The sequence below is a fragment of the Aotus nancymaae genome, unplaced genomic scaffold (genome assembly GCF_030222135.1).
Source record: "Aotus nancymaae isolate 86718 unplaced genomic scaffold, 86718_ANA_hifiasm-v0.15.2.pri h1tg000115l, whole genome shotgun sequence".
Classification (NCBI taxonomy): Eukaryota; Metazoa; Chordata; class Mammalia; order Primates; family Aotidae; genus Aotus; species Aotus nancymaae.
The window spans coordinates 1,610,047-1,632,955 of NW_026988530.1; the positions used below are offsets into that span (position 1 = coordinate 1,610,047).

The 22,909-nt window shown below is 37.7% G+C and overlaps 1 protein-coding gene across 2 annotated transcripts in view; it reads right to left on the minus strand.

The window, feature by feature from the left end:
* Positions 1 to 223: 223 nt before the first annotated feature.
* NEIL3 (nei like DNA glycosylase 3) overlaps positions 224 to 22,909 on the minus strand; it is a 59,431-nt gene continuing 36,745 nt past the window's right edge. Inside the window, exons 7-11 of one of the 2 annotated variants that reach the window (XM_064370985.1) lie at positions 13,565 to 13,734; positions 11,689 to 12,109; positions 5,405 to 5,579; positions 3,614 to 3,801; positions 224 to 981 (exon numbers count right to left, since the gene is read on the minus strand). In XM_064370985.1, coding sequence (XP_064227055.1) covers positions 3,619 to 3,801; positions 5,405 to 5,579; positions 11,689 to 12,109; positions 13,565 to 13,734 — 949 coding nt within the window. In that variant the 3' untranslated portion in view covers positions 224 to 981; positions 3,614 to 3,618. Of the gene's footprint in view, positions 982 to 3,334; positions 3,802 to 5,404; positions 5,580 to 11,688; positions 12,110 to 13,564; positions 13,735 to 22,909 lie in introns of those variants that run through there. The other variant, XM_064370984.1, reaches the window with a different exon arrangement.

The window sequence follows — 22,909 nt, forward strand, 5'->3', positions numbered from 1 at the left end:
ATATAAGCCAGAGTTAAGTTCCTACGGCATATTCCTGGTCACTTCTAAATAGACTTCTAATGTTAAACACCAAACTTCTAAATAGACTTTTAATGTTAACACCAAAATCAATGTAAGCTGTACATATATTTAAGAAAGATGAATGAAAAAAAGATATTTACTCAAATTTTGAATAAATTCATTCACCAAACTGCATCCAGAGTAAATTCTTTTTCTTTTTCTTAGTCACTCAAATTTTGGAGTGACTGATGGTGGTTGTAGTGGTGATGGGTTAACCCACAGAATAAATGTTTGCAAATGTTTTGTACTGTGTTGTGCATTTGTATAATTATTGTATACTTGGCAAATTTTTATTTTCCTGTAATTCATATTCATTCATTCATGTTCCAACCCACTTATTCCAATTCTGGGTTGCAGGTGGTGGGAAATCATCCTAGCAGCTCAGAGCACCAGGTGGGAACTCTCCCTGGCCAGAATGCCCTCTCGTGACAGGGCAACTCACACTCATACACACTCACTCATGCTGGGACCATTAACACATGCTAGTTCACCTAAAGCACATATCTTTGGGATGTGGGAAGAAACCCAGTGTCCAGAAGAAAACTCATGCAGACATGGGGAGAGCATGCCAACTCCACCCAGATAGTGGTCTTGGCTGAAAGTGATTTTTTTCTCATAGTTGTAACAAAATGATGTTGAATGAAGTAAGTGTTAATCAAGGACCTGGTGTAGTCTTCTAAAGAGTGTTGATGTATTTGGCTCGGCAGCAGATTAATTTGGTTAGATTCAAACTGCAAAATCTCTTTCTTCATGGCAGATCACATCTTTGCTCAGCTCTCTTATCTTCAGCTTGCTTTGTTTTCAGTTTGTCTCATGCACATATGGTTCAGTGGTCAATGACATCAGCAGAGTCTCCAAGTCCTTTCTGAGATTTCCCCCTTACTTCCCAGTGGCTGTGGCGGCCAAAATTGCCTGCTGACTCTGCAGATGAGAAATATTTTAGGTTTTGTAGTGAAGTTTTGGTTGGCCTACTTGATTCTGTTTTTGTTCTGCCCTCAGGGCAAAAGCTTTAAAAAATGGGAAATCACCTCCAGCTGATTCCTTCTTCTACATTTCACAGCCCTCAAGAATCTGCCTGCAGTTCACTCTCCAGCAGTGCTTTTGATTTTGTCCAGAATCTAGAGTTATCTGCAGAAAGGTTGGGTTCAGCTGGAGCTGACCAGGGCACAAGGAGGCGGAAACCCCCATTGAGATTTTTATGAGAAATTTTGTTATAGTAGAATTAAGTCTGAAAGACTGCTGTCTTTTTAAACACTCCTCCTTTCCAAATGAGGACTTGTTTTTGTTCTTGTTTGAACCAGAATGCATCTGGCTCTTTAGGCCTCTCAGATGAGTTTCTTCAGGCCAGGCGCACTGGCTCACGCCTGTAATCCCAGCACTTTGGAAGGCTAAGGTGGAAGGATCTCTTGAGCCCAGAAGAGACCAGCCTGTCTCTATAAAAAACACAAAAATTAGCCTGGCATGCTGGCACACACCTGTATTCCCAGCTAGTTGGGAGGCGGAGGCTAGGGAATCACTTGAGTCCCACAGGTTGAGGCTGCATGCAGTGAACCAAGATCATGCTGCTGCACTCCAACCTGGGCAACAGAGTGAGACCCTGTCTCAAAAAAAAAGTTTCCTCATTTAGACCCTGCACATTTCTTATTAGGATAAGGATCTAAGTTTATCACGTACCTATTGTTTAATTTACCTACATTTCCATGTAATTAATATGCACATTTTTGGAGACCAGACTTTATGGAAGTCCTTTGTGCAGTAGACGTTTTTTCCTCTTTATTACACAATTAGCTTGCAGTCTCCTATTTTTTTGTTTTTTTGAGATGGAGTTTCACTCTTGCTGCCCAGGCTGGAGTGCAACGGCGCGATCTCAGCTCACTGCATTTTGTCTCCTGGATTCAAGTGATTCTCCTGCCTCAGCCTCCCAGTTTTTTGTATTTTTAGTAGAGACAAGGTTTCTCCATGTTGGTCAGGCTGGTCTCGAACTCCCGATCTCAGGTGATTGCCAGCCTCGGCCTCTCAAAGTGCTGGGATTACAGGCGTGAGCAGTTTCCTTCTTAATGTACTCCCTATGTACTTCACATCAGGGCAGCTAAGATTGTCAACCGTCCAGTCCATTTCCTGGTCTGTTCTGTAGACTCACTGCCCTGTTGAGCAATTTGGGTAAAGATCACTGATCCTAGGTTGGTCCTGTCTTTTCAGTGTGGAGTCAAAACAAAATACTTATAAAACTATAAAATATGCTTTGTTCTTGCCAGTAATTTCATATATTATTAACTTCTATAGCTCTGCATGGAAAAATTAGTGGTAAAATGGAAAAGTGGTTCAAGCCACGTTCATGCTGTCCTTTTAAAAAAAAATAGATTCAACAGCTCTGAAAGGACTTTTTTCTTTTTTTTTACAAGCATGCAGAAATACCTTAAGAGTCACTTTTTATTGATGGGGAACAATCATAATGATCTGTGCTAAAATATAAATAAAAGCAGGGGGAAGGGTGTTAAAAATGCAATAAAATTAGACATGAAAAATACATTAAGCTTTTGAAATTGACTTATTTAAAAAGTAACAGATGTTAAAATGAAGATGAGAAGATTTGAAAAATATAAATCAACCTCTCATTTAAACACCTACATGCAAGATCTTCTTTCCTTAAATGTTACTTTGATAGTCTGCATCCCCATCACTTTACATGAAAACACAAATTTAAAGTCAAACAAGGTTTGGCATCACCCTAGCATCTAACAGGAACGTGATGTTTGTTGCACAGAATTTAATAGATTTTTTCATAAAGGAGATCTTATTTCTTAAATTTTATTTAATAATACAATAAATATCTTTAACTTTTTTTTTTTTTTTGAGATGGAGTCTCGTTCTGTCACTCAGTCTAAAGTGCAGAGGCATGATCTCAGCTTACTGCAACCTCTGCCTCTCAGGTTCAAGTGATTCTCCTGCCTCAGCCACCTGAGTAGCTGGGACTACAGGCGCCCATGACCACACCCAGGTAATTTTTGTATTTTTAGTAGAGACGGGGTTTCACCATGTTAGTCAGGCTGGTCTCAAACTCCTGACCTCATGATACACCTGCCTCAGCCTCCCAAAGTACTGGGATCACAGGCATGAGCCACTGTGCCGGGCCAATGTCTTTAACCTTATAAATAGTGGTAGTACATGAGAAATATATTCACTACAGACAGAATATCTTATTTTATTGTGCTGCAAACAAATCCTTTCCTAAAAAAAAAAATCACTGCTTCTCCACAGTTACAAGAGACCAACAGCATACTAAAAACACTTTATTGTCATTACTAAATGCATTAAATATACATCCTAAATGGAATATGCCGTACATCTGATAAAACACATAGAACATTCATCAAGGCAAAAAGAAAAAAGCCAACGATGGAAAGATGACACACACAAGAAAAAAAAAAAAAAACAGTTCTCAAATATTGCAGTAACTTTTCAATGTATCATAGATATTCTACAGCCTTTCTATGAAACAGAAGGGACCAAACATTAGACACAGTTTGAAGAGATTAAATGCCAGGGAACCTACAGATATTAGCATCCAGGAATAATTTTTATTCCTGGCCCGTTTTCTGCCCACTGGAAAAAATTGCACTGTTTTTCCTTCCCAAGAGGACATCCAAAAAAATTCTTTCCATTGTTAGGTCCAATCTTCAATACTGTTTTCATGATGGAACGTTTGCCATGGTTGCAGAATGGGAAGGACAGATCTGCCCACTGCAGGAAAAAAGGTAAATTTAGAAGTTTATATAAAAGTTATCATGATGTACAGGCTAACCCTAGGCACATGTGATGAGTGCCATATAGTCTTCACTGCTGTTATCATTAATTTGATGTTGTAAAACACACAATTAGTTGTTGCCCTTAAAAAAACATATATCCTAAAAGAAGCATCTCTCTTACAAATTTGTTTGAATCACTCAGCAAATTGCCACAATTCTGAGCTTCCCTGTGTCTATTTACAGAAGTTTCTTCAGTTTGCTAAGAATAATTGAAAACTATCAAAATCTTGCTATAATCACCGATAGCCCTGCTATAGGTCTGTTTCAGTTAAAACTGTAAGATCAGGTGAGGCACAGTGGCTCATGCCTTTCATCCCAGCACTTTGGGAGGCTGAGGCTGGAGGATCGCTTGAGTACAGGAGTCTGAAACCAGTCTGGGCAAGCCTGTCTCTAAGAAAACCAACCAACCAAACAAATAAACAAAACAAAACAAAACTGTAAGATCAAAGATTTGTCATGATTTTAATATTAAACTTTCTTACAAAAGGAAATAATCAAATAGGGACTTACCCAGACTAAATTTGACAGATTCTATTATATTATTCTTATTAATTTTGACCTTGAGAGATATGAAAAAGGCTGTATTTTTAGCAATACCATGATTATAGCTAGTAATATTTTCCCATTACATCTACAAAAGCTTCTTGAGGAGGAAATCTGTGAATTTTGTAGGATAGAGTCATATTTTGTTCAGAGACTGAGGTCTAAAATCACTATCCAATTCTCCCTGGGAAATTCCTTAATAAGGTATCACATGGAAGACAGATATTTGATCTTTTCAAAACATCCAACCAGAAAATCTTTGCTTTAGCACTGAAACATATCAATATTTTCTTTTTTCAGTTCTATTCCAGATGAAGCATAACTAGAAAAAATATGTATCTCTGAACTATAGAATCACACTCAGCTTGATGAGATGCTCACACGAGGAATACTGGAAGTGAGACCGACTAAACGGACCTGAGGTTCTTATCTCCTGTCTTAGGTTCATCTTCAGGGACACATCCACAGAATGGGAAGGCATGAGGAATCGCCTACTGCTAAACTGCTATTGCGCCATCACGTTTTTGGGTCAAGTGTGGTTAAGTAGGATTTGATAAGGTTAATGTAAATCCCAGGCATGTAAATTCTTTTTCTTATAAACCTTTATCCAGTGCATAAGCAAAGGTTTGGATGTAGCACTGAAGTCAGGAAGAACAAATTCTTATCTTGGATTATTATTAGCCACATATGTACTACTATTACTTACTAGTGACTCAGTATTTTTCTAACTTTACATGCTAAGGGCAACACTTCTAGACTTGTGATTATAAATGTGACATACTCTAACAATGTAATAGCTATTATTTTATTAAATTTTTTTTGGCTGAATATCTGAATTTTAAGGTATTCAACATTCAAGCTTTAGACTGAATGCCAATATGGCTATTTCAAATTTAAAGGTCAAAGGTCAAACTAGGTAAGTATTGCTACTTGTTATATGTGAATAACCAAAGTATTTAATTACACTTAGTAAGCTAGATAAATCTTACACATACTTCAAAAAATCCACATTGTGCTTCTCTAGGTAGAGGACAGGCATAAAAGTGCCTGCCCTTGTTTTCACCATCCTTCCTCACGACTCGTAGAATGCAGAGGCGGTTGTGTTTACTACAGCGAGGACTGCCAGGGTTTAAGGTACGAGGGCCATCTGTCATATTAATTTGAAGTTCACTGTAATGACAGGTTGTAAAATCAGTACAGCATAAGAGTGCTAAAGGGACTGTTCACAACACTTTACTCCCACGTCAGAATTTCACTTGTACAGAGAAATTTTATCAAAAAGTGGACCATGATTAGGTAATTACACAAACTGCCGTCTTTATTCTTTGTTTTCCCAGGTAATTCTCATTTACTTCCAAAGTTACCTATGTACCTAAAACACATCATTTAAATTTCTAAAGAACAAAATCAAATTTTATTTTTCATTTGTGATATTCAGTTCTTTTCTTGCCCAATATTACACTGTAGCCACTTTTATTTCTTCTAAAATATTCTCAAGTCCAGGTTCTCCATTCCCGCTGGCCCCAAAGTAGCTAGTCAAAATCTTCTCTAATTATTTTCTCATCGGTAGCAAACTCTCATCAATGGCTCTGACAAGGCCATAGAAATCACTCTATCTGCTGTCCACTTTAAAGACAATTTTCTATGCTTTTCTTTGATCAAGGCTACTGTAATAGTCACAATCATATTCCTGCAAGAAACAGGCTGCCTGGCAGAGAGCAAAAATGTGAATTTTGTAAAGCTAGCAGAGAAGCTTTATCCTCCCCCACAATTAGGATCAAGAGTATTTGAGGTTATCCTCACATCCAGTGTACACAAGCTAGAAGCTGGCCTTGTACTGTAGCTGCATAAACAGAATTTTCTTTTTGAAAAGAAGCTTAATTTTCTATGTTGTACATATTTTAATAATGCCTTTATGAGAGTTAGTTTTTTAACAAACTAGTTAAAGAGAAAGTATTCACATTCATTAAAAGCAGAAGTGCCCTCTTTATGTTCCTATTTTTTAAAAATCTCTTTAATGATAAAACAGTTCATCCCTTCTCATCTTTTTGGTAAATTTCTAAGGAACAAAATATCATTCTTAAATAATTGTTAAAAATACTTAAAAAAAAAATCCAATGTGATTTCCCGTTTTCCTTGTTTCCTAAACTGCACTTTTTACCCAATTCTTTCTATAATGATGCTTCAATGCATCATATGTAATTGAAATGTTCAGAGAATGCAATCTTTTATTTCTGATGACATTTACTGAAATTAATTTATCTAACAGATGCTTAAATATACTGCTTTAAATATGTTTGCTGGGATGAACTCAAACATTCTGAGGGCAGTTTTCGAAGGTTTCTTCGATAGCCATTTGTAAAGTAAGAGCAGTTGTAGCCATTGATAAATAAATCATTATCATTAAATTCTTCACCAGCAACTATTTTGTTGGTACCTTGTTCAGGGTAGAGGGGTGGTGGTTGTATTTTAGAGTCATAGGTAAAACACAGAAATAGGAAAGCTGAGAGGCAAAGAACTTTTCTTTTCCACAACCTTTCAGTTCACCAATCCCCTCCAAAACTCCATTTCACCAATCTCCTCCAAAACTTTAACTACAAGAACAGCCAAATGTCTGAATAGTTGTAGCGAAGTCAAGAGATTTCACAATTAAGGCAAGTGGTTCATAAACAATGCTTTCTTTAACAAAATTAAAGGAGAAAAGATTAAGAATATTAACAGAAATGAATGAAATGATGCCTTCTTACTAAAAATTATGTGCACATAAAAACAGTTTTATATCTTATTTTGGAGGTGGCTGTTTTGGATAACAGTTGATCATTTTCTAACCCACTTGTTTCAACCTAGAGAGCTCCAGGGTTCCACATATCCAGGGAGAGGTTTAGATTCTCTTACTATTAAAGCTTTTCTGGGGAGAAAGGCAAAGGTAGAAGGCAGGATTTAAATAGAAAGGAAAGGCCCAAATGTCTTCTTTCTGCCTTCCACTCCATTTCTTCCTTTAAAAGTTAAATTAAAAACATAACCACATGCGATCTTATTCTTGGTACTCAGAGTGTGGTCCACAGACCAGAAGCATCAGTATCACCCAGAGCTTGTTGGAAAATACAGACATAGGCATCCCTTCTCCAGATTGCCTGCAGAATCAGAATCTGCGTGTTAGCAGGATTCCCAGGTGATTCGTATGCACATTAAGTTGTGACACACCAAGGTAATGTAACCAAGACACTGATATCACCTGTGATCACATGGGCTCTATATATGCACGGCTAATCTTAATTTTATGATAGAAAACATTACCCAGGATAATTAAATGTTCTGGTTAACTGAGGACATCTTAGTTCCTCTTTGTTTTAATCATCTAAAAACTTTCTAAAATGTAGCAGATTTCTTAGTTAAATGTAGCATACAAAATTGTCTATTTCAGTGATCACGACTATCATTTTGAATATTAACGCTGGGTTATAAATGATCAGGAGCTGGCAAACCTTTTCAGATTACATATTTTAGGCTTGTTGGTCTTATGGTCTAAGTTTGTTATCACAAAAAGTAGCCACAGAAAATATCTAAACAAATGGAAATAAGCTTTACACAACCAGGTGGTGGGGTGGATTTGGCTCTGCTGGCCGTAGTCTGCCCATGTACATGTCATAAGACTCAAGAACAACACCTGAGGCATAATAGATTCTCAATACTTATTCATAAATAAAACGACTGAGACCAGACAAAAACTATCATCAAGAAGAAAGACATTACTAAGCACAGATCTGTAATTTTAAAGTGAATATTATTTTTTCATGGTCAATTTATCAGTTTAACTCAGGGATGTCCAATCTTTTGGCTTCCCTGGGCCACGCTGGAAGAAGAAGAAGAATTGTCTTGGGCTACACATAAAATACACTAACACTAATGACAGCTGATGAGCTTAAAAAGAATCACCAAAAAACTCATGTTTTAGGACAGTTTATGAATTTGTGTTGGGCTGCATTCAAAGCCATCCCAGGCTGCATGTGGCCCACAAGCCTTGGGTTGGACAAGTTTGGTTTAACTTATTTTATAGATAGGGTGGTTCATTATAGTAAAAATACTGTCTGAATTTTTTTGGATTAATCAGTCCCACTGAATGTAGATTTTGTCATACAGGATTATTTCAAGGATTAAAAAAAAAAAAAGTGAAATGACTCATTCTGGATGGTCCCAGGTGGTTCTGAAATCGTTAGACTGAGAACTCCAAGAAGTAACCCAGAAACAAGGACATGGTGTCAGTACTTGCACTGGTGATTAAAGATGGATCTTCAACATCCCTGACAGCAGCAAACATGAGAAAACATTAATGATTTTGTTACTGTCATTTCACCCTTCTATGTGAGCCTTTGCATGAACTCAAGAAAAATTTCGACCTACAACACATGCATTCCTTGAAAATGCATCACTGTGTTTTGCTCTGTGTTGACAATAATTGGATCAACAACTTAAATTGTTTCTAGTAATTATTCTTAACTGCTTAAAAATGGGTTCAATCATCTAATTTAAAAGCCAGTAGCTGGATGGTGTACACATCTATCTCAAGACCAATTGGAAAATATGCCTCATCAACATTGCATGCATTGTGTGGTAATGAGAACAGTAATTAAGAGAACAAAAGTCAAAGTAATTATCATATAATATTAAAGAAAAAATAAACTGGCTATAAATTATGAATGGACCACCTGCTTTAATAGTATTATGTTGTGAGCTTCTGCTAGGCATCTTGTCCACAAGATGAACACTAGAGCTGTCAGACAAGGAGAAAAATGAAATAAATGACAGTAATTTGCAATTTATTCCTTGTAAAGTAGCTGGGTGCAGAAGGGCTGCTGGGTGAATTTATTTCATCGCTTGACATTTATTCTGCTGGTTGATCTTGATTGATTGTGGAGTCTCAGTCCTGGTGTTCTTATATTCAATACATACACAGGCTGCAGCATTTCTAAGTAATGCTATGCACTGTGATTAATCATATGATCCTATCACTAATGGCTTATGAAGAAATCATTTAAATTTAAGGTTACATTAATGTTTTTTTAAATCCCTAATTCATTAGTTAAATTGTCTAAGATTTTCTACAAAGCACTAAGGGAATAAAAATATGCCAAGATATTTCATCTAGGTACAACGAATGCCACAATATTTTAAGATGATCACTTCTACTTTCCACTTCAGCCATGGAACAGGAAAGACTGTCTGGAAATGATTTTCTCCTCCAGGATAGCCTCTCAACTCAAACATTCTCAACTAACTTCCATCATGAGGCATTAACTAGGGTCAAAGTGAAAAGGTGGTAGATTTATCCAGTCAGTTAAAAGTTCAGCCCCCACAGCTTCATTCAAATGTGAGTATGTGAACAAAACTTAAACCAGTTATCGCAAAATGATTACAAACAAAACATTAAAAAAAAACAGTCAAGGATAAGTCATCAGGATTAACTGATGGTAAATTTAGAGTTGGAATAGGAAGCTTGGAGTAAATGCATCTATTGAGCAAAGATTGTCTCAGAACTTGTTATGAAATAAGCTTTAAGGATTTCTACAGGTTGATCTAGGAGTTTACACCAAATGGTCCTTCATTCCACTGCCGAGAGGAGGCATCTACCTACCAGTAAAGGCATAGTTGATAAGAGGAAAAAATGGTGAATCTCAGAATTACACCTGAGCTTACTCTAGGTCCCAATCAAAGCACACCCCTCCATATCAGTAGGTTCCCAATCCATGAATTCAAGCAACCTTGGATTGAAAATATTTGGAAACAAAAAATAATAATAATGAAACAATAAAAAAATTATACAAAGAAAACTCAAAACAGTATAACAATTATTTACACAGCCTTTACATTGAATTCAGTATTATAAGAAGTAATGTAGAGATGATTTAAAGTATATGAAAAGGTGTGCATAGATTATATGCAAGGACTATGCTGTTTCATATCAGGGACTTGAGCATCTTGCAGATTTTGGTATTCTGTCATGTTGCCTGTAACTTAGGATAAAAATGGAAATGCTGGCAGGGCACGGTGGCTCACGCCTGTTAACCCAGCACTTTGGGAGGCAGAGGCGAGCGAATCAGCTGTGGTCAGCAGTTCGAGACCAGCCTGGCCAACATGGTGAAACCTCGCCTCTACAAAAAATACAAAAATTGGACAGGCATGGTGGTGTGCACCTGTAATCCCAGCCACTTGGAAGGCTGAGGCAGGAGAATCGCTTGAACCCGGGAGGTGGAGGTTGTAGTGAGCCAAGATCACGCCACTGCACTCCAGCGTGGAAGACAGAGCAAGACTCCATCTCATAAAAGAAAGAAAAGAAAAAGAAAAGGAAATATTAAGTTTCCTGTGTTCTGGTTAAAATAAATCTGTAAATCTAGTAGACTAGCTCAGGAGTCTTCAGGTTTTTCTATGAATATCTTGGATTACTTAGACAAAATTGGAGTTTATGTGATTGAATGCCCTGTGAAGGCCTTTTGCTGAGTTTTGGGGGGAAGGATGGTCATAGTTTGCTTTTTAAATTTAAGCTGGGCTACTTAGACGATGTCTCAAGTTATGAACAAAAGATCTGCTAGTATGTTGTTTCGTTTTTCTCATGAAAACTTGTGTGGTTCCTAGCTAATTTTAGTTGCTCAGGTGTTTGCTAATTCTAAATAATAGCATTTGTTAAACTTGCAAGGTAAATCTGTTAAATAGAGAAAGTAAATTTAGATAAACTGATAGGCTAGATAAGGTTTACTCTAAGATGTGAAAGATCTAAAGTCAATTTCTTTATTAAAGGTAGGAAGAGATATGATTTTATTCAAATAGTCGATACGTTTCATTATCTTTACATCTGGCATAAAGCAAAAAGAGACACATTGATAGGTAATTTATTTACTCTTCGGGGTGACGATCTGAATCTAGTAAGTTTCCTTTATTCCTAGGATATAAAAGGCTATGACTTTATTCAAGTACTTGATCCACCTTGTTACATCAACTGGTATGATGTGTGAAAGATGTGAATGTAATAACTCTCCTTATATCTTAAAAGATAGAGAAATATCTAAAAAGATTCTTTAAAATATTGAAGTTTGGCTCTATTTTGTTATACCAATAACTGACATGAGACAAAAAAAGTGACCAATATACTTTTGTTATTTAAGACTTGTTAATATCCTTGAATTTTCCCAAAGAACGTGAAAGATAAATGATTTACAGTCAACAACTCCATCTCACACGCACACAAAAGTAACTGTCTTAAAGACCAAAGTTAAAAACATCATACCTGTTAGAATATCCAGGGTTGCAGCTTTTAAGATCTGGTGATGAGTAGTGGGCTGTTTTCAGTTTTTTATGCGTTGGACTGAATAACTTAGATTCTGAACTGACTGTAGGTGATATGTTTGCTTTGCTGGATGGTTGAGTTATATCGTTTCTTCTCTTCTTGGAGGGCTGCTGGGTATCACTCAAACAAACATTAGTAGGAGGAGATATTTGAAACTCCTCATCTAGTATCTGGTTTTGTTCTGTTTTTCTTTCCAAAGTACTGGATTTATTGCTAAAATCAGTCAAGACAAGAGTTGTAGTTCCAAATGTAGTTTTCCGGTTGATCTTTACTTCTGTGTGAGGTTTTCCAAAAGTATTACACGGGTACTTCACTAAGTTGCTGAAGGCAGAAGAATTTTCTTCATTCTTTACCACTGAATCTGGAAGAAGAGATAAGTAACTCTGCAATAGTCCTATAAATATAACATACTGACTATGTGAAACATCTTTTTATTTGATCAAAATGTTTATGTCACTGTATTATGGTGAAATATATAGAACTAATAATACAAAGTTAGTTTGGGGAAGTCAGAATTAATCATCTTCTGGCTAGGAAATGAAATATGTAAAATGCAAAATTTCAACTTACAGAAACCCAGAGATGGGTTTAACAAAGATTTATATTTGCTTTTTATGATGTTTAAGCATTTAAAGGTCATTCAGCCATCAGTTTTGCTAATATTAGGCAAAGTATTAAAAAGTGGTAATTAAGAGGTGATGTCCCATAAAGCTTTAGGTCAGCAGTTACAGACCTGTTTCTAGACTAACAGGACTGTTTCTGTGAATGGAAAGACAAAGTGAAAGGCTTATTTAAAATAAGTAAAGATGAATTACAAAGACTTAAATCTATTAAATGCAGTGTTTCAACAAAGTATCAGAGGATTTTGAAATCTGTCCAATAATACATTTTATATCATCATTAAGATGTCTTTCTGACTCAGAAACATTAACAATATAATAGTTAATGAGACATATAAATGCATTTCAGAATGTTGAAATCAGTGTGGCAACCTAAGATCGTGATTTTCCATGGGTTCTGTCTCTGCTGAAGGATACTAAAGAAGAAGGGATAGAAACAGGAGATGCAGCAAAGCTGTGCAAGGGATAATGTCTGTCTTTTTGGCCCAGAGAACAAAACACAACATGACAGTTAACACAGTGTGGGGGTCCATAAGTCAACAATGAACTTTCTCATCTCTAATTGAAGAAAGAAATAACACTTTGAGAACACAATAGAAGCCGCAGCAATGAAATGGCTCTTAATCACAGGTTTCAAACCTCTGAGGTTTTACATGCTCTAAATGCATGAAATTGTGAGCTATAAAGAGTTATTTTGAAGGATTTCAATGAAATCAGTACAATTGTCTGGGTAAAGATTTTAATAACAAGGGGTAGAAGGGATAAAGAAGAGAAAAAATTCAGCATTTTTCTATTCCACCTGCAAAGATATTCTTACAGAAATCCTCCCTTTCAATTTATGAAACACTTGGACTGAATAACAAACTCGAAAGTTGCTGAAATCTGCATAAAACAAAGCTTTATTGAATAATTCATTAGAAACAGTAGAGAACAGATGTGATCATCTCCATTTTTTTGAGATACAAAGGCACAAACTGTTTTAGCACAAGCATGTTTTCCCTCCCTGTTAAAAAAAAAAAACTCAACAGAATATCAGCATGGTTTACATGCAAAACTGGCAATTCCTTTAAACCTCTGAGAAAGAAAGTATTTTATTTAGTTAGGGAATATCAGGATGGAGCTAGATATATTCCTAACTTTGTATAATTTACCCTCTTTAGAAATGTAACAAACTCGAAATCAAAATTCAGTCTTACCAATAGGTCTTGAGGTCAAGCAAGCATCGCATGCCTTAGAAGAGGGCTTATTTATTAAAGTACAGACCACACATGTCCACTGCTCTTCAGACTTCCGAGCCACAGAGTCCATAACGTGATCCACCCTGCTAGGTGTCCAACCGATTACACAATTTCTAGTCGGTAGCTTGCTGTAAGATAATTTTTAAAATTAATCATTAACAGCGCTATTGCCCTATTATTGTCTGGGTATTTTAGAAATGATTACAGAACCATTAGTACCCCAGTGCTATTTCTTTATTATTGCTTAGAAGTTAGAACTATATCTTAATTTATTCTTTCTTTGTAGAGATGGGGTCTTGCTATGCCATCCAGGCTGGAGTGCAGTGGCACCATCATAGTTCACTGCAGCCTTGAACTCCTGGACTCATGCAGTCTTCCCACCTGAATCTCCTGAGTAGCTTGGACTACAGGTGCACATCAGCATGCTTGGCTAATTTTGAGTAGAAATGGTATGCTATGTTGCCTAGGCTGGTCTTGAACTTCTGTCCTCAAGTAATCTTCCTGCCTCACCCTCCTAAAGTGCTGGGATTAAGGTGTGAGCCACAGTACCTGGCCAGAGTAAAATGTTTTCACCTGGACCCTACTAATTGTTGTTAAAGTAAGAACTATCAAATAAAAGTTATTTAGAGTCAAATAACTGAGTACTTTTTTTAACTAACTAAAAATATTTGGTATCACATTAAGAAGTATTTCTCAAATAATATTTTAAGTAATTGCTATATTACCAAAACAAAACTAAAATACCTTTATTCAATTAAATTATGGGAAAATACACCTATGCAGAAATTAGAGGATTTGAAAGATGTGCAAGTTTTATATTCATGTGCGTAGAAAAAAAAACTCAGGAAACTCTAGAATTTCTCTACAGTATCTGCTGAGCACTATACATTCATTACTCCATAATGATAATAAAAGATATCTCTTTGTTTTATTTCCCTTCATGTAAAACTGTTTCATGGTGGATAGGTGATTAATAGATTAGCAAGCAAACAATAAAACCAACACTGATTTTTGGCCACAAATGTAAATCTTGATTCTCCATCTGAAGTTCTTTATTGACCATGTATTTTTACACAAACGGCCTTTATACGGCTGTGACATAGTCCTACTCTCTAAAGCACAGCTAGCTATAGGTCTGCATCTAGAGCATGTCACGTGGTCATGCAACCATGGCAGCATCACAGATTCCCTTCATGATCCTAAACACGAATACTGACAAAAGCTCTTCCAGGTAAAGGCTATGTATCTTACATTTCAGAACATGAGTTCTTTGACTTTCAAAGGTAACCTTCTCTTCTGTAACATTTTGTTCTTTACATATAATTATACTAGTTTTAAAATTCAGGCGTGTCTGGTAAAATAATAAATAGCCTAAGAAAATCTGAAAGCAAGATACATCTCATTAGGATTCTTTTATCTTTACTTACCTTGACTTTTAATGCCACTCAGTATTTATCGTCCCTGTGGAACATCAGATCTTCTACAGAATTTGTTTATTTGACCTAATCTCTGTCCTCTACTAACATACTTTGAAAGGCAGCATGATGCATTTATCTATAATTAAAGGCAATTTAAATGACCTTTAGATTTTCAATGTGCTCCAACTTTTCCCTATTTTCATTTTCTTCTGTCCTATAAGTTTCCTTAATCATAAGGAGAATTTTATTGTTACATATGGAGGCTTTGGAAACATTCTTTCCTTACTATTCCATTTCTTCATCACCCATTAATAAATTCTTCCCAGTCTCCACTTGGATATGTAACAAGAATCTCAAACTTAATGTGTTGTAGTAGAGTGAGTAACGGCCTCCCAAAGACACAGGTCACAATTCCAGGAATCTATATATGTTACTTTATAAAGATGGAGGGTTTTGCAGATGTAATTACAGATCTTGGCATAGAGAGATTATTTTGGATTAGCCTGTGGTCCCTTAACCCAATCCTAAGTGTTTTATAAGAGAGAGGCAGCTGGGCAAGGTGGCTCATGTCTGTAATTCCAGCACTTTGGGAGGCTGAGGCAGGCAGATCACCTGAGATTAGGAGTTCAAGACCACCCTGACCAACATGGAGAAACCCCCATCTCTACTAAAAATACAAAATTAGCTGGGTGTGGTAGTGAATGCCTGTAATCCCAGCTACTCAGGAGGCTGAGTATCACTTGAACCCGGGAGGCAGAGGCTGTGGTGAGCCGAGATCTCACCATTGCACTCCAGCATGGGCAACACAAGAGCAAAATTCCATCTCAAAAAAAAAAAAAAAAAAAGAGAGAGAGAGAGAAGCAGAGGGAGATTTGATGCATACCAAAGAGAAGACAGAGGCAGAGGTTGCATGCAGTGATGTAGCCACACATGAAAGAATGCCGGCAGCACCAGAAGTGAGAAGAGAAAAGGAATAGGTTTCCCCACTAGTGCCTCCAGAGGGAGCACGGTCCTACCTACACCTTTATTTTAGTCCAATGAAACTGATGTTGAGCTTTTGGCATCCAATATTTGAATGAATCCATTTCTGTTACTTTAAGCTACCAAGGTCATGATCATTTATGATGGCAGCCACAGAAAATGAACACAGATAAAATTCACGATCCACCAATCTGCAGTTCTACTAGTCCATCTCATGTCAGTAAATGGCATCAGCATCACTCAATTGATCAGACCCAGACCTAGAAGTCATCCTTAATACTTTTTTTTCTCCCATTCCCGCCTTCAAGTCCATCGGCAAATCCTGTAGGGTCTGCTGCAGATGCAGATTTACATGAAGCAAAAAAAGTTCAACTTTCCATGGCTGGTGTGTCCTCTTCGGACCAGGATTGGCAGCATGGAGAACGGGAGCCATAACTCAACCACATGCTGGGGGCTCAGAGTGTTGCAGGCAGAGGTAGTCCTCGGGCCTGGGTGCTGCCAATATCACCTCACATCTGCTCAGTGCCCAGGGACAATGTTGCCTTGGTGACCCCAAGGAGCAGGTGGACTCTGACCTGAAGCTTGAGGAGAAGGACCTGAACAAGAGATGCCTCATCATTCTGTGTTCACAGGCCACCATGATTCAGGCTGCCAGGCCACTCAACCCCTACACCACCCATCCTAACCTGGTAGAATGGAGAAACCTGAGACACCTGAGGAAGACCAAAGGGCTGGGGTTCTCAAAGTCAAGTCCTCAGGCCAGCAGCATGGACATCATGTGGGAACGTGTTAGACATGCAGATTCTCAAGCCCCTCCCCAGACTCACTGAATCTCCAGCTCTGGGGGTGGGGCCTGGCAATCTGTGTTTTCATACGCCCTTCAGAAAATGCTGGTACACACTAAAGTCTCAGAGACACTGCTCTCAGGGTTTCCTTACAGCTAAGAAGTAATGCTGAAATAACATATAGGGGAAGTTGGAGATGTGTCACTATCAACAACTGTGAAGCTAAGTTTTCGTATCTAGCCATAATAAAAGATGCAATGATATTGTTGGTGGTCATATGAAAAGGCAATCAAGGAGTTTGCAGCCAAAAACATGAGGAAACACAATTACACAGCTGTGTCAGGCAGTGAACTAATAATATTTCATTTTTTCTGATGTTTGTGGTGTTTAAGAAATATAATTTGTTGTGATTTCTTATTCTAAATATTCACATTAGAACCTAACGTTGTAGACATAATTTTAAATTGTTTTTCATAAATAAGGCCCCCTAAATTATAAAAATTTCAGTCCTTAAGCCTACCTCAACTTCCAATATTATCCTAAATTCCACGTTTTTTTCCCATCACTTCCACTCTCTTCCCTGTCACCAGCATTTACCACCTGCACTACTGCTGAGAGCCCCCGATGCTGCCGCTTCACTCTGGTTCCACGACCATCACTTTCCCACACAGCGCCTAAATAATCCTCAGAAAACCCAAGTCAGCTCATGCTGCCCTCCTGCTCAAAATCTCCCAATGGCCCCAGCTCAAACTATTGACAACAGTCGCCAGAATGACTGATTTTTTCAAACATAAGTCAGTTATTTCACACCCATTCAAAATCCTCCAAAGGCTCCCATACCACTCAGAATAAAGTGGAAATGTCTTTTCTCAGACAAGTCAAGTCTGCATGCTCCTTGGTCCCTCCCAAGCAGGGAGGCTCCCTCTGTCTCTCACTCCCTCTGCTTGGTCAGTCACACATACCTTCTTTCTCTTCCTTGAACAACTCAGAGGCTTCATGCTTTTCTGGGCTACCTTCTTTGAAAATTTTATCCCAACCCCGGATTGTTACAAGTCATCAAATCTTTTAAAATCTCCTCAGGGACTAATCTGCCCACCCTATAAAAACGGAGCCCTCTCCATCACTATCCCCTACTGTGGCTGATGTTCTTGAGAACACTAATCACCTCTTATCATTGCCTCATGTCTTTTACACGTATGTATAGATATGTTTTTCTTTCTCTTGAAACAGAATCTCAGTCTGTCTCAAGAAAGGGATGAAGGAAGATTTACTAAGCAAGTGAAGAGCAAAAAAAAAGCAGGGGTTACAATCATAGTCTCTGATAACGCAGACTTTAAACCAACAAAGATCAAAAGAGACAAAGAAGGGCACATAACGACAAAGGGATCAATGCAACAAGAAGCGCTAACTATCCTAAGTATATATACACCCAATATAGGAGCACCCAGATACATAAAGCAAGTTCTTAATGAACTACAAAGAGACGTAGACTCCCACACAATAATAGTGGGAGTCTTTAACACTCGACGGTCAATATTAGACAGATCAATAAGACAGAAAATTAACAAGGATGTCCAGGGCTTGAACTTAGATCTGGACCTAATAGATATCTACAGAACTCTCCAACCCAAATCCATGGAATAAACACTCTTCTTAGCACCTCACACTTATTCAAAAGTTGACCACACAATTGGAAGTAAAACACTCCTCAGCAAAGGCAAAAGAACAGAAATCATAACAAACAGTCTCTCAGACCACAGTACAATCAAATTAGAACTCAGGATTAAGAAACACACTCAAAACTGCACAACTTCATGGAAACTGAATAACCTGCTCCTGAATGACTACTGGATAAATAACGAAACAAAGGCAGAAATAAAGGTGTTCTTAGAAACTAATGAGAACGAAGGACAATGCACCAGAATCTCTGGGACACATTTAAAGCAGTGTCTAGAGGGAAATTTATAGCACTGAATGCCCACAAGAGAAACGAGGAAAGATCTAAAATCAACACCCTAATGTCACAATTAAAAGAATTAGAGGAGCAAGATCAACAAATTCAAAAGCTAGCTAGCAGAAGACAAGAAATAACTAAGATCAGAGCAGAACTGAAGGAGAGACACAAAACCCTTAAAAAAAAAAAAAAAAAAATCGATGAATCCAGGAGCTGGTTTTTTTTTTAAAGATCAACAAAATAGACCACTAGCCAGACTAATAAAGAAGAAAAGAGGGAAGAATCAAATAGATGTAATAAAAATGATAAAGGGAAGATCACCACTGATGCCACAGAAATATGAACTACCATAAGAGAATACTACAAACACCTCTATGTAAATAAACCAGTAAATATAGAAGAAATTAATAAATTCCCGGACATTTACACCCTCCCAAGACTAAACCAAGAAGAAGTTGAATCCCTGAATAGACCAAAAACAAGGTCTGAAATTGAGGCAGCAATTAATAGCCTACCAACCAAAAAAAGTCCAGGACCAGACAGGTTCACAGTTGAATTCTACCAGAGGTATAAAGAGGAGCAGGTACCATTCCTTCTGAAACTATTCCAAACAATACAAAAAGAAGGAATCCTCCCTAACTCATTTTATAAGATCAACATCATCCTGATACCAAAACCTGGCAGAGACACAATTAAAAAAGAAATTTTCAAGCCAATATCCATGATGAATATTGATGAAAAAATCTTCAATTAAATACTGGCAAACTGAAACAAACAGCACATCAAAAAGCTTGTCCATCACAATCAAGTCAACTCCATCCCTGGGACGCAAGGCTGGTTCAACATACGTGAATCTATAAACATAATCCAACACATAAACAGAACCAAAGACAAAAACCGCATGATTATTTCAATAGATGCAGAGAAAATCCAACAGCCCTTTATGCTAAACACTCTCAATAAACTAGGTATCGATGGAACGTATCACAAAATAGTAAGAGCAATTTATGACAAACTCACAACCAATATCATACTGAATGGGCAAAAACTGGAAGCATTCCCTTTGAAAACTGGCACAAGACGAGAATGCCCTCTCACATCACTCCTATTCAGCATAGTATTGGAAGTTCTGGCCAGGGCAATCAGGCAAGAAAAAGAAATAAAGGGTATTCAATTAGGAAAAGAGGAAGTCAAATTGTCTCTGTTTGCAGATGACATAATTGTATATTTAGAAGACCCCATTGTCTCAGCCCAAAATCTCCTTAAGATGATAAGCAACTTCAGTAAAGTCTCAGGATACAAAATGAATGTGCAAAAATCACAAGCATTCCTATACACCAGTAATAGACAGAGTCAAATCATGAGTGAACTCCCATTTACAATTGCTATAAAGAGAATAAAATACCTAGGAATACAACTAACAAAGGATATAAAGGACCTCTTCAAGGAGAACTACAAACCACTGCTCAAGGAAATAAGAGAAGACACAAACAAATGGAAAAACATTCCATGCTCATGGTTAGGAAGAATCAATATCGTGAAAATGGCCATACTGCCCAAAGTAATTTATAGATGCAAAGCTATCCCCATCAAGCTACCACTGACTTTCTTCACAGAATTGGAAAAAACCACCTTAAGCTTCATATGGAACCAAAACAGAGTCCGCATAGCCAAGACAATCCTAAATAAAACAAACAAACAAACAAAAAAACCCCCACAAAGCTGGAGGTATCACACTACCTGACTTCAAACTACACTACAAGGCTACAGCAATCAAAACAGCATGCTATTGGTACCTAAATAGAGATTCAGACCAATGGAACAGAACAAAGCCCTCAGAAATAATGTCAAACATCTACAATCATCTGATCTTTGACAAACCTGACATCAACAAACAATGGGGAAAGGATTCCCTATTAAATAATGGTGTTGGGAAAACTGGCTAGCCATATGCAGAAAGCTGAAACTGGATCCCTTCCTTACATCTGACACAAAAATTAACTCCAGATGGATTAAAGACTTAAACATAAGACCTACCACCATAAAAACCCTAGAAGAAAACCTAGGCTAGGCAGTACCATTCAGGACATAAGAATGGGTAAGGACTTCATAACTAAAACACCAAAAGCAATGGCAACAAAAGCCAAAATAGGCAAATGGGATCTAATTAAACTTAAGAGCTTCTGCACAGCAAAAGAAACAATCATTAGAGTGAACCGGCAACCAAAAAAAAAAAAGAATTTTGCAATTTACCATTAGACAAAGGGCTAATATCCAGAATGAACAAAGAACTTAAACAAATGTGTAAGAAAAAAACAACCCCACCAAAAAGTGGGCAAAGGATATGAACAGACACTTCTCAAAAGAAGACATTTATGCAGCCAACAAACATGTGAAGAAAGGCTCATCATCACTGGTCGTTAGAGAAATGCAAATCAAAACCACATGGAGATATCACCTCATGCCAGTTAGAACAGCAATCATTAAAAAAGCAGGAGACAACAGATGCTGGAGAGGATGTGGAGAAATAGGAACACTTTTACACTGTTGATGGGAGTGTAAATTAGTTCAACCATTGTGGAAGACAGTGTGACGATTCCTCGAGGACCTAGAAACAGAAATACCATTTGATCCAGCAATCCCATTACTGGGTATATACCCAAAGGATTATAAATCATTCTACTGTAAAGACACATGCACACATATGTTTATTGCAGCACTGTTCATAATAGCAAAGACTTGGAACCAACCCAAATGCCCATCAGTGATAGACTGGATAAAGAAAATGTGGCAAATATATACCATGGAAAACTATGCAGCCATAAAAAAGGATGTCTCTTTGCAGAGACATGGATGAATCTGGAAACCATCATTCTCAGGAAACTGACATAAGAACATAAAACCAAACACCACATGTTGTCACTCATAAGTAGTGTTGAACAATGAGAACACATGGACGCAGGAAGGGGAACATCACGTACTGGGGCCTGTTGGTGGGTGGGGGGATTGGGAAGGGATAGCATTAGGAGAAATACCTAATATAGATGACAGGGTGATGGGTGCATCAAACCACCATGGCACATATACCTATGTAACAAATATGCATGTTCTGCCCAGGTACCCCAGAACTTAAAGTCTAATTTAAAAGAAGAGGGGGAAGAAGAAAGGATGCAAAAAAATTTTTTTTCCATTTTTTAAAAGATAGGAGTATAATGGAGTGATTATATAGCTTACTGTGATCTCAAACTCCTGGGCTCAGGTGATCCTCCTGCCTCAGCCTCCCATGTAGCTGGGACAACAGGCATGCACTGCCATGCTTGGCTAATTTTTTATTTTTAGAGATGGTGTCTTGCTATGTTGCCCAGGCTGGTTTTGAACTCTTGGCCTCAAGCGATCCTCTTGCCTCAGCTATCCAGAGCGCTGGAATTATAGGCATGAGCCACCCTGTGCCAACCAACTCAGTTGAATTTAATTCTCTCCATCACTTCCCATCTTTGTTCCTATACCACTGTTTCTTCTACCTCTTGAACTTTCATGGGGTCCTTTTCTTTTGATCATCAAAGTTAAGGCGACAACATGGCTCTCCATTGGACCTTTCTGCCTCTCCTCTGTGCATTCTCAGTGATTGTAAACACTACCAGATTCAGCTATCCTCTCAGTCTACCCCATAGTGGGAAATGGGGAGGTGCATAAAACATAAGTGAAGAATGGCAGTGCCTCTAAGGCAGCGGTCCCCAACTCTTTTGGCACAAGGGACCGGTTTTGTGGAAGACAATCTTTTCAAAGACTTGGTGGGCTTGGGTGGGGTGTGAGGGAGATCAGCAGGCGTTAGGAACTCGCTACCTAGATCCCTCGCATGCACAGCTCACAAGAGGTTTTGCACTGTTATGAGAATCTAATGCCTCTGCTGATCTGACACAAGGCGGAGCTCAGGTGGTAGTGTACTGGTACCAGTACTGCTCCATGACCTGGGGGATGGGGACCCCTGCTCTAAGATATCTCTGCATTTCTCAATGGAAACAAGTTACGGGCATGGGAAGCAATTGATTTTTCTTTGTCCAAACAAAACAGATTAGTTTTTAAAAATATCAATATAAATGTTAATAAAGCTGAAAAGGAAGTTATGTAAAATAAAGTGGCATTTAAAGGTTTGAATAAAAAACTG